Raw genomic sequence first — 12,044 nt, forward strand, 5'->3', positions numbered from 1 at the left:
ATCCCTTGCATGCTTGTCGCAGCCACCTCTTCGGATCCTCCTTGCCGGCATATTGGGGCCACTGTCGATTGGCTGCTCAGGATGCCTTTCGACCTTGCGGTTGCCACCCAGTGCTCAATCGGGCCTCGCGATTGCTTGGATGCACAGGTTGCTTCACCCACAAAGGGACTCGAGATACGGGACATGGCCTTCTCCCCAAGCCATGCCAGCCGCAAACATCTCAAATCATGTCTTTCAGACTCCGTCGCTCACCCTGAGCGTTGACAAACGTGGTCCATTTATACACCTCGCGAGACCCTGGAATGTTCCCCCGTTTCTCCCACCCGTCACGCACGCCCGCCTTGACATGAGTTGCATTGACCTGGTAACCTGCCTATCCTTCCACCTTGTTCCTTTGTAAACACATTTGGCCTATATCTTTTTGTCTCCTGCCTTCTAAGATCACCACATCCTGGATACCTAGGTATCCATTGGATCACTTGCAGCCCCATGTTGCAAGCAAGGCTGGACATTCTCTACATGCGAGACACAGAGGCTACCATGGAAACCTCGGAACCAATCATGGCGCTCCCGCCCACCGACACCTCTGTGGGCGTCTCTCTGTTCGCTCGAGATTCCATCCCGAGACTCCCGGAGATTTCGCAAATCACCCTTGAGCACCCTCGGACCGAATGGCATACTTACAGCGAGTCCTGCCCCAGCCCAAACATCCCGACGCGGTGTGAATCAATTTCGCGCGCACGCATGCCGCAATTTCGACAATCCCGAAGATGGGCCAAGATGTATGCCTGGTCACGCGCGGAAATGGAGGCGGCTCCAACACCTCTCGACGCCGAAAATCTCCCTTCGACAGGATATCTATGCACGTCCGCCACTGGCAGCGATCAGCACCTCGGACACCCAATCTCTCTACAACATCGCAGGCTTCCCAAAGCGATGGCCAAAACATTTGGACGTCCGAAAATCCACCGGAACATCAGCGAAGCCAGCGCTAGTTCTCATCACCGCAACCTGTGCGCGCACAGCGCCGCTTATTACTGGCGATGTGTCAAACCTCTCATCAGCAAGGTACCTCGCGCAAGCTCGAGGGTGTGGCCGAATGGACGGCCTCGAAACCGGAAAGTGACAGCAACGAGGCGTCAAGACGTCGCGGGCCGGCGGCCATCAGCTCTGATTTTTGTGCCCGCCAACTCGCGAAGGGAAAGCAAGATGGAGAACGATAACGACAAAAGCTGTTGCGAACCTGGCTTGACTCTCGCCAATGGAGCTCTCGGGTCATGCCTCAACGGAGTCAGCCACGTCGAGAATGAACCTGCTGGGTGTACCGGCCTTGCAGCATCGCCGATGCCCTCGCTTCATAATCCCATCAGCAGCGGCCGATTGTCAGACGAATGTAGAAACGTTCAGAAAAATGTGAACTTTGACAACGATCGCTTGCATCCGACTACCTCTTCAGTACCCGCTGTCGTCATGCGATCATCTGCGAGGAAGCACACATCCCAGGAATTCACCCAGCAATCGGAGACTGCCCGCAAGCGGGTATTGTCTGCAATTACCTCCAAGCCTCTCCCTCCATCACCACCAAGAACAGAGGTCAGCATACCTATTGTGAACAACACCTCCACGCCCCCCCTCTCGGCTCACCCACCTCAATGCCGAGAGTTTGCAGCTCAAGCTCCCGGCAACATTCTCAGCAGCCTTAATGGGATGCTGCATACTGCACAAACCGAGTCTCTGCCAGTCGTTTCATCGTCTGCTGTATCCCGTGAGATGAATCCACGATACCAGCATCAAAGCACTGCCATCAGCCCACAGCCCAGACCCACGCGGCCTGTCATGCGTCTCTCTTCCGCACGCTCGGCTAAGAGCGCCAATACTCTGGTGGGAATAGAAGCTCAAGTTCAAAGAATGTCGCACTACAGCATTGACGTGGAACTGAGACGAAATGGGTCCACTGGATCCAGCACTCGAAATAGCGGACCTCCTCCCACCATACCGTTGCCTGCGTTGCCGCCCGAAGCACACAATGGACAACTGGCCGTGGCCAAATCCACAGAGGACTTGGCGAGGCTGGAAGGTGGTCTCGAAGAGAACTTACAGATTTGTCTTCACTTTGTGCGCCATGTCATCCAAAGCACTCGCGCTGATAAGGTCCGAGAAAGGAGGATGCGCGATCTTGCCAAGTCGCGCAATCGTTCGGGCAAGACTGACGGTCTGGGAACGAACGAAGCCCGCAAGAAGAGCTCCATCTCCAGAATCTCACAGACTGTCGCATACCACGTGGATGAACTTGATCACTTTCCAGCTGTCCCAGATTCCCGACCAACAAGTCTCTACAGTATGTCTACGTCTTGTTACAGTCGCCAGCACAGCCCAGAGTTGAGGATTCGTCAACAACGCCGCATGTCCAAAGTCCAATCAACTGAAACCCAACGGAGCATTCCTCAAACGCTCAGTCAGAGCAATATTTTCGTCGTTGTCGATACCGATCCCGTTACGGCGCGTTTTCGCGCGGGCGCTATAAGCCCCAGACTGAGCATTGCAGGCAGTACCACCAGCGCGGCAAGTCCAAAACATGCACGAACTCCTTCAAAGCTCAAAGAGGTCATGGCCAACAGGTTAAGTCTATGCGAGAGCCCGAGGCGAGACAATGTTCTAGGCAGCCCCATGGAGAGCCCGAGACGGAAAGCAGCAGGATGCAGCCCGATTGGCAAGCAAGGTGTCAAACTTCGTCGATCACAGTCTTGCTCGAGCGGCCAATTCAAGCCTCCTGGAAGAGTTGACAGCCCAGCCCCGAGCAGTTCTAGTGACGACAATTGGCTAACCCCTGGTGAAAAATTCTCGCCAGTCAAGCCTGCCAGCCCCAGTCAACAGAGGAAACGCCGACGATGGAACAGCGGCGACATCAACCTCGTCAGACAGCTGCACCAAGATCTACGCGACTACTATGTCACGATCTTGGAGCAGGAGGAGAAGATTAAGTGGCAAGCCACGCAGATCCAGACGATGATGAAGATCTTTGCGCCAATGAACCAGATCCAAGGGCTGGAAGAATCTGTCCACCTTCAGGATTCTCCGGACCGAGACACCCACCCAAGCAACAGACAAATCAGAAAGTGTCGGAGTGCCGTTACAGACAGGCGACCGCCGAGTTCCGGTTCTCGCTCTCGCTTTCCACTGTTTAGCATCAACGAGCAAACACTCAACAGCCAAGCTCACAAAGCAGCAAATAAAGGGGATGCTAGTAGCACAGCCCCTTCTTCAGATACGATGTCCCTGGCGTCCCTCAGAGCTAGTGCTTCTGAGACGTCACTGACGGAGCAGGAAAAACTTACGGTACCCGTCCGCAAGCAAGGCGCCAACCTGGATACATGGGGTTGGATATAGGTCGCGTGGGCCGCTGGCGCTGGCGCTGGCGCTGGCGCTGGACTTGCGAAAACATGTAAACTTACAAGGAGGATCTGGAGTTCACGTCGGTTTGGCCAGGACAGGTCTTCGGGATAATGGATGAAATTGGATGAATCACCGATAATGATAGGAAATAATGACAAACATGAAATCAAGTGCAATATCGCCCAAGTGACGCTGAGCTAACCCGCGACCAAAGTCAGGACGATAGCTTGTGCGCCCCTCGGTTGTCATCTGAAGAGCACTAACAAAGGTTCATCGAGGCAGATTCGATAGAATAATGCATCAAGTGTCAGCGCGGCCCATGTTTATAGAATGTTCTGGAGGAAGAAGAGCGGTGATCACATGTCAGGCTGATGCCAAGCAAGGCAAGGCTGTGGCGAAAAGTGATGAGTCGAGGTCAGAGCATCATCTTTCTTGCGCGTCCATTCTTTTGAATCAGAGATGGAATATTACCCAGCACGAACACAACACTGACCAGAAGCAACATACATCCAAGAACCATGTCCACCACGGCCAACGACAACCTCAAACCGCTAACATCTCTCCCTTTCCCACCCGTCACTCCAGCGCATATCCTAAATTGCTCCTTCCACTCATGGTATCCCCGTTTCCGATCTCTGACACCCAAATCCCGTCTTATTCCCCTCTCCCAGCCATTTCTGGACTATCTGCGTGCCGACGGCATAATATTGCCCCCTGAGCACGGGCCCAGCGACGCAGATAGTGGATTCGAAGACGGGTTCCAGAACGACGACGACGAGGAGAGTGAAGATCCTTCGGAACAATGGGCCGACATCCACAGCAAGATCCGCTCTACGATATCGGAACTGGGAGGCAAAGTGATGCCGAAACTGAACTGGTCGGCGCCCAAGGATGCCACCTGGATCGCGACCACAAATGACATGGAATGTCGAACGCCAAATGATGTCTATCTGTTGTTAAAGTCGAGCGACTTCATTACGCATGATCTGGAGCATGCTTTCGACGGATGCACTATCGCAGACCATTCCCAGGGCGACGACCGGCGCGACGTACAGGATGATAATGACAAGGGCCCTGGCAAGGAAAAAGCATTTCCTGAAGTTCCCTACCATCTTGTACTACGGAAAGCATTTAACCTGAACCCCTCGCTCGAATTTCGGTGTTTCATCCGCGAGCGGAAACTCATCGCAATAAGTCAACGAGAGATGAACCACTTTGATTTCCTCTTCGACCTGCGAGATCCATTCAAAAGGTTGATCCGGGAGTTTTTAGAGCAACACTTGCTATCTGGTAGCGGTGGAAAGGGTTTTCCAGACGAAAACTTCGTCGTGGACGTCTACATTCCTCCACCGCACGACCGTGTTTGGTTGATCGACATAAACCCTTGGGCACCACGGACGGATCCACTACTCTTCTCCTGGCTGGAGTTGTTGCAACTACGAAGCCCAGAAGCGTCGGTGGTGAGATTGAGAATTGGAGAAGGGCTAGATAGTGCAAGTCGAGAAGAGGAGGAGGATGGGGATGATGAAGACGACGACGACGACGACGACGACGACGACGATGTAGTCTTCGATCCCGAATTCCGACTCGTGAAACGAGATGATCCAGAGGCCTATCAATTCTCGGCCACGAAGTACTCTGCGCATAAACTGCCCAAGGAAGTTGTGGACGCAAGCATGGCGCCAGGAGACATGAAGAACATGATGGAAGAGTGGAGGAAAGTCATTGACAAGCAAGTGGAAGAAGACGATGATTCGGACGAGGACGAGGGACATACTTGAACGCCCGCAAGGGAAGGGAAGACATCCTTGTCCTTTGCACTCATCCTAGTGGCCCCGCGTCTTTGCCGCTGAGCATTCTCTTCCTTGACACATACAAAACAATCCACAATATCATCGGTCCATGGCTGATCATCACAGCTTCTACTCTGAGCCAGCTTGACGAGGATGAGCTCCACGAAATGAGCACTTTGACGAGTCGCATTCCGATCTGCAGACTGTCGACAGGCATGATCTCGAAATCCTTGATATGGTTTCCGGGTTTTGATGTTCCTGCACCGACGCATAACCCACTGAGGCCACGAATCTGCTGTTTCAGTCTTCTGAGGCCGTGGCGGCTTGGCCTTGGATGAGCTCGCATCTTTCCCTGTCGCGCCTGTCTCGTGCCTAATGATACCCTCTGTAGCATCCACAAACAGCCATAGACGTCTCCAATCCTGCAAGACTCGACTCGGCGTTCTTTTCCATCAATCCCATCGGCCGAGCGGAATTGATGCTGGTCCGGGAAAGGATGGTGGCCCCATCTAGTACTCATGGAACGTGACAAAAGTGCCAAAATGCTCACTTCCTCCCCGCCAGGAGTGGCCTTCGTTCCATCAAAGCATCAAAGCCTGCTATCAAAGGTGCGCTGCCCCAACGACATATCGATTGGCGATTCATAGTCGAGCAATTAACGACTGAGCATGTCAAAGAGCCAAGCTTTCTATGGTGTTCAGTCTGCGTCGATCGATGGTCCAAACAGTATCGTTATTCGGACAAGCACACCTCGCCACACTGATGAGGAGAGGATTTGTCTCGCATGCAGATGATGGACAGTCCATGACCTACCTCTGATTCCCTTGCATCAACATGGGTCGCCTGAAACTACGTTTTCTAGCCCTTCCGTTCATCAAGCTACCAGCCCCGGAGGAAAGGGTCCGCATGAACCCCGCACCTCCTTGTGCACAAATGGTTCAAGGCTGAGCTCAAATATCAGCCTGTGACTGCCTCGCTGACCCCTATGATCACGGTTTTGTCTCGAATAGATGACTAGAGTCAAGAAGAAGACCATGGACCCACCAACGAATTTATCTGGCATCGTCGACCCGGAGGCTGGTCCTACCGCCCCGGCAGATCAGGCGCAGGCACAGTCGCAACCTGCTCAAATACCGTCGTCGTCGTCGTCAATGTCGGACTTTTCATGCGTCTATTTCGGATATGGTTCCAACTTATCAGCACGAACGATGAAGCAACGATGTCCCGACTCCCTCTTCATAGGGCTTGCAGAGCTGAAAGACTGGAAATGGATCATCAACGAAACCGGATACGCAAACATTGTTCCGTCTCCGGGAGATGTCGTGTACGGGAGTCTGTGCTTTCTCAGCAAGAGAGACGAGATGGCACTGGATGAAAGCGAGGGGGTCCCCTGGTTGTATGAAAAGATGACATTGCCTGTGAGGCGGCTTCTCGGTAACGTGGAGAAGTCATCCGACTGGGCGGATGGCGGAGATATACAAGTCCAGGCCACGACGTATGTGGATGTACAGCGGACGACGCTCGGCAAGATTGAACGCGAGTACGTGATCTGGGTCAAGAAGGCGATCGAGGACGGGCACGCCGCGGGGATGCCGGCGGGATACGCTGAGAAGTACCTGCGGCCTTTCCTACCGACAGATGAGAGGCAGTTGGAAGATATCGTGATGGTGAGGACGACCAAGTTTGGGGAGCACAGCGCTGGGATCGTGCCTCGAGGATTCGCAAGCTGGTCGAGGGGATGATGATGGTGATGCCTTGGTGCAGGAGAAGGTGGACGACGTCGTTATCGATAGCCAGCTGAGATGCGCGCTAACCAAATATGGGAAAACACCAACAACGCGCAGCCTGGGGAAGCTGAGAATCATCTTTCCATGATAGAACACCCCTCTCATAGTTGCTGAGGGGGTATTGCATCCAGACCTCGTTAACTCGTCATACAGAATCCATTCACCGATATGCCCGGCGAGGACACCATCCTAGAAGGGCCGGTGACCCCAGCCCCAGTATTCGCCTACCGTGCAATCCGCAGCATCTTCTTCGCCTCGCCCGAATCTTCGCCCGAGCACGGCAACAAGGAAAACCTCGTACCTGCGTTCCCCTCGTCCCCGAAACGGATTGTTCCTTTCGCAGAAAACTCACCCCAACCGTCACCGTCACCGTCACAGAAGCGCAAGAGGGAGGGCCACACCAGGAGTGGCGGCGGGACCATCCTCTCTCCTACAAAGGGCATACTCCGCACGCCGGGCCTGGCAACACCGCGAGCAAAGTATCTGAAGGACATCAATGTCAAATTCAAGAGCGTCAGCCCCGAGGCCCCGAAGCTGGTCACTCTGCCTGTTTCTCCGAGACAGCGAACAACCAAAGTCCGCGATCCGCCAGCAGCACTTTACCCGTCAAAATCCAGCATCGAGCTGACATCGCCCACCAAGACAAATCCGACGCCGGTATCGCAGAATCTGCTGCAGCACGAGCAATTACCGGCAGGAGGCAACCATGCCACCGAAGCTGCGCCTCCAACGTCACCATGCCTCCTCTCCCGAGCCGCAATCGAGGCCTACATCACGCAGACCGAAAAGGAAATGAAGAAACTGGTTCGCTACGGCCAGAAAATGCGCGAGTACGCGCGCAAGAAGGACGCGGAAAACCAGGAACTGAAGGGCATGATCGAACAACTCCGCCGGGAGAACGAGAGACTGAGCCGAGGCGCGGACGGCGCTCCGGGATGCCGCCCCGGCACCAGCGGTCTTCCGCAGGCGGGCAGAGAAGTGAAGGATAAGGAGGAAGAGAAGAGGGCCGGGGCTGATGTCTTAGGTACGGATGCGTCGCCGGCCCTGAGGAACAGACCTCCAGGCTACGTCCGGGAGGAAGTCGATAGGGTCGAAACGACGGTGCGGAGCCAGGCGGTGAAGGTCCCAAAGGATGTGAGGCACTCTAGCTTGTCGAAGACTGCGAGCATAGGACGGAGCGCCGGCGCGGGCATCTGCGAACCCTCGAAACCTTCTGGTCCTTCGCGCAGTATATCGAGCGACCACCCACCAGCGATCAAGCGATCAATATCAACAACCCCGACCTCAAAACGCACACCTTCGTCTTCAGCGAGGTCGTTCGCCGCCGTTCCCAGCAAACAGCCTCCGTCCATGGAGACAGACCCAGCGACAACGTCCGTCCGCTCCGCCTCCGCCTCCGCCTCCGCCTCAGCCAGCACCGTCGCCGCTCGACCCGGCCTCACAAGGCTCCCACCCGAGCGCGTAGCCGCTGCTCGCGACAGGATCCGTCGACGTACCGAAGCGAGGAAAGCAAGTGTCCTCGTCGAGATCGAGGTCGTCTCCGCTCTGGACAAGCAGGGGGAGGACGGACATGCCGTGCAGGGCCGGCAGCTACCTATGGAGACCATCAGGGAGCAAGAACCGCTCGCAAAGCAGCTTGAGGAGCCGAGCGAGGTCGACTGGGCGAATCTCTGACTTGTTTGTACGTCGTGTCATTCTCGCGCGTCCATCCTAGTCCGCTCCTGCTGCACAACCACTCATGTGTGTTTGTATTTTATGTATTTGTCTGTGTTCTCCATCCATCCGCATTCCTGGCCCAGCTACATGAAATAAGAGGCTACAACTTTGGATAAACGAAGAAACAAATCAAGCTGGAAGACGACTCGTGTGAGCCGAAGGATTGTGTGGGAATTCTGCAATACCAGTTTTGTCTCACTGAGCAGCGAGCAGACTGAACTGCGAATACAATCAACTCTGAGGCGGTGTGCGAGGATGCCATTCAGGACCATGTCGCTCGGTTATTTTCCAGTCTACCTAGATACCTAGGTATCTAATATGTAGATGTGCGCTCCGGGACCGGGGCATTTTTGGCTGGGGCATCGATCCACTCATCAATCCTCCCATCGAGAACGCAAGTCTATATGGTATCATATCACATTTGGCGAAAAGCCCTACCCCCAGCCTCGTTTTTAATATATCATGTACCAGGGACCCCAGTCCATAAAGGTGCTTCAACCAAGGCTCTCAGTGGCAATGGCCATCCCCTCGGTCTGCGTCCCTTGTGTCCGACTCAAGCCGGGGTATTTGGCCTGCTCGCGTTGAAACTGCTGCTCGCGGTCCTCTTGCGCCTTCTCCGCGGCCTTGCGTTTCTTCTCGGCTTCCTCTCTCTCGCGCGTCTTGATCGAGGAGTAATTCAGGGCCGAAATGATCATGACTGGCACCGTCGTAAGCGATCAACCATATAATTTGGGCAATGGGTTGGGGGTCGAGGAAACTTACAAGCACAGAAACCAATCGCCAACGCCGCACGACGGGTCAACACCCACCGCAGACCCTCCACCTCGCTCCTGGCTTCGCTGTTCAGAAGCACTGTGATTTCATAGTTGAGTTCCGAGATTTTACTATCGATCTTTCGCTTGTCTTCCTGCAGGCCCAACTTGCGGTCGTTGAAGAGCCCCTTCAACTCCTCCTTGAGCGTCATGAGATCCTGCGTCACCTTCTGATTCAAGATGTCGTACTCGTGCTGCAGCTGCGCTCGTTGGCTGCGTTGCTTGAGGGTCTCCGAATGCCGTGTGCTCTGCAGGGTGGTCTTCAACTCGGAGCAGGCTGCACGGAACAGGTACGATTCGTTCTCAATGTCGGACTTTGAGACGAGGCCCTCCTTGGCGACGTCGAGATTCAGCGAGAGCATGAGCCGGATGGCCTTCATCAGCGTGATGGCCTGGTCGACGGTGTAGGCGTCCTTGTCCTTCGCCGCCAACTGTTGGACCAGCGAATAAGTGTCGAAATGATGCTCGTACGGAGATGGTTCGAGATGGGGATGTTTGGGCGCGTCTTTGCCCTTGACTTCGGACGGCGAGGGTATCGCGAGGATTAGGTCAAGTTCTTTGTTGTCTAAAGGCTTGTCCTCTTCGACGTTGATTTTATGGTTCTTCGTGCTCATTGATGCTTCGTCGATATAGTCTGACGTGGCATTTGATGCTTGGGGCTCATCTTGTCCAACTTCTTCTGCGGTGGGGACATCTTTCACGGAGCCCGATTGAGATGATTCTTTGCCCTCTTTTGACTCTTCCGTCCCCTTTTCCTTTTCCTTGACCTCTTGCTGAGAACTCGCCGGTTCCGAAGGTTTTGACGGAGGCGGGAGGTTCTGGGACGCAGCGGGGCCGTATCTCTGGGGAAAGGTATCTTGCTGGCGGCGTGCAGAGGTGTGCAGTTTGGCTTTGCGACGAGGTTTTGCCGCAGCTGGCGGAGGGGCACGAATTGAGTGGTAGGTGGTCGGCTCGCACGCACGCACGGCGCGCAGGAAGTTTGGGTACAGAAAGGGCAGGCGTGCAGTTGCCATGGTTTTGAGCGGAAGAACCACCAGCCCGTGGAGCTCTTTGTCGTCGCTCAATTTACTGTGAAGCTGGGTTTTGTCTGCTCCTAGAAAATGTGTTGTCATCGGCTATTGTTGGCACGCATCGGGTGCTGTCTACGGAGAAAAGTTATGCCGTCGCCGGCTTTCCCCTCCTCGATGACCCTTTGCATCGAGACAGCTTCAACGTGAGTCCTACCATATTCAGGATACAGAATATCGAACATGCTATATGTCAGGGCATCGTCCCTCTGTCTACCCCTTCCCTCGCAGCCTCCAGGGACAACACGGCGAGAGGCCATTAAAGTTCTCCCGTGACGTCCAAACCTGCGCAAGGCTTTGCACAATCCGACCATGGCCTCGTCGATGGGATATCCCTTTCTCCAGTGGCTCATCTATGTGGAAGTCTACAAATGCTTTAATGAAACCATCATCGCCAAAAAGGCCAAGCATCGGTTTATCAAGGCTCTGCGATGAAGTCCCCAAGATAGTCGTCAATACAAAGAGTACGAGACCTTTCCCCGGGGTTTGCGTTCACGCTTTATATGGAATACCATCATACATCTCCAATGTTGGTGGCAACTGACCCACTGGGCTATATGCCATCGATTCTTGACGGGCCACGTCTATGTTGGCCGGGTGTGGTAAAGCAAGTTCTCAATGATATGGTGCTGCACCAGGAAGGACGCAGACCGCAGGCCAGGGCATCCAAGCTGAAGTGTGTTCGATAATCCTGCCGAAGAATAAAACCAGAGAGGAAAATGGTGGTATGAGTGCTAATTCCGCGAGGAAACAGAAATGGACGACCCAGACGATTTATATCAGCGGCTACCTCATCGGAGAAACTGTGCCTGGGTCGCGTGATCATACACGCTGATTTCCACCAGTACTTTGGCTCGAACTGTGTCTCGCTACACTTGGATCCGGGCGTTACTCATCACAGTACGAATCCGCCGGAAGGGCAGCAGCATACACCGCGAGCCCGCAAACGTCAGATTAGAGCCTGCACACGCAACACCTGATTGGAGTGCCCGAAGTTGGAGAAACCAATAAGGCGTGGTCTGTACAGTGGGCATACTGCAAGATCGAGGCACTACTTGCGGTCTGATGGTAGTCAGCGGAGCAAGAAATCCGGTCATCGATCTGCAGAAGGCAGCCATGCAACTCGGGAGCCAGATGGCTCAAATTCGACCAACTCTTGCCCTTACAGGATGCACAGCCTTGCAGCAGACTTGACACCACTCCAGGATGCCACCCAACCATCGATGTCTCCTTGCTGACGGGTACAGAACAAGCAGACTCTGTTATCCGGCGCCTTCAAGTCACACGATATCTCTCAGCATTCCCGGACGCGTGAGGAGCGACGGAGCAATCTCTTGTTAAAGAGTGAGCTGGCAACGAGGCATCGTCGCTCCAGGGTATGGCGGGGAATTACAGGAATCCACGGGTAACTGAAGGGGGAAGTCAGATGGGCCACCGTTGGCTATTCTGGCTTTGGAGCCTCGTGTGGGGATATCT

The 12,044-nt window shown here is 54.4% G+C and overlaps 5 protein-coding genes across 5 annotated transcripts; 4 read left to right on the forward strand and 1 right to left on the reverse strand.

The window, feature by feature from the left end:
* The first annotated feature begins 309 nt into the window (after nucleotides 1-309).
* Nucleotides 310-3,524, forward strand: PV07_07234 (uncharacterized protein). Its single transcript, XM_016394298.1, has one exon. It carries the CDS (start codon nucleotides 490-492, stop codon nucleotides 3,385-3,387), a length of 2,898 nt encoding a protein of 965 aa, XP_016247717.1. The 5' UTR covers nucleotides 310-489; the 3' UTR covers nucleotides 3,388-3,524.
* A 326-nt stretch (nucleotides 3,525-3,850) lies between these two features.
* PV07_07235 (uncharacterized protein) lies at nucleotides 3,851-5,174 on the forward strand (the record flags this gene model as incomplete). The annotated part of the gene is made up of 1 exon (XM_016394299.1): nucleotides 3,851-5,174. The coding sequence occupies exon 1, from the start codon at nucleotides 3,912-3,914 to the stop codon at nucleotides 5,172-5,174; it is 1,263 nt and encodes a 420-aa protein (XP_016247718.1). The 5' UTR covers nucleotides 3,851-3,911.
* Nucleotides 5,175-6,196: 1,022 nt separating this feature from the next.
* On the forward strand, nucleotides 6,197-6,928 carry PV07_07236 (uncharacterized protein; the record flags this gene model as incomplete). The annotated part of the gene is made up of 1 exon (XM_016394300.1): nucleotides 6,197-6,928. One exon carries the CDS (start codon nucleotides 6,197-6,199, stop codon nucleotides 6,926-6,928), a length of 732 nt encoding a protein of 243 aa, XP_016247719.1.
* A 165-nt stretch (nucleotides 6,929-7,093) lies between these two features.
* PV07_07237 (uncharacterized protein) lies at nucleotides 7,094-9,102 on the forward strand. The gene has a single exon (XM_016394301.1). It carries the CDS (start codon nucleotides 7,142-7,144, stop codon nucleotides 8,645-8,647), a length of 1,506 nt encoding a protein of 501 aa, XP_016247720.1. The 5' UTR covers nucleotides 7,094-7,141; the 3' UTR covers nucleotides 8,648-9,102.
* On the reverse strand, nucleotides 8,782-10,572 carry PV07_07238 (uncharacterized protein). Its single transcript, XM_016394302.1, has 2 exons — nucleotides 9,452-10,572; nucleotides 8,782-9,386 (listed from the first exon to the last, which is right to left on the reverse strand). Exons 1-2 carry the CDS (start codon nucleotides 10,512-10,514, stop codon nucleotides 9,184-9,186), a joined length of 1,266 nt encoding a protein of 421 aa, XP_016247721.1. The 5' UTR covers nucleotides 10,515-10,572; the 3' UTR covers nucleotides 8,782-9,183.
* Between the last annotated feature and the right edge of the window lie 1,472 nt (nucleotides 10,573-12,044).

The sequence above is a fragment of the Cladophialophora immunda genome (genome assembly GCF_000835495.1).
Source record: "Cladophialophora immunda strain CBS 83496 unplaced genomic scaffold supercont1.4, whole genome shotgun sequence".
Classification (NCBI taxonomy): domain Eukaryota; kingdom Fungi; phylum Ascomycota; class Eurotiomycetes; order Chaetothyriales; family Herpotrichiellaceae; genus Cladophialophora; species Cladophialophora immunda.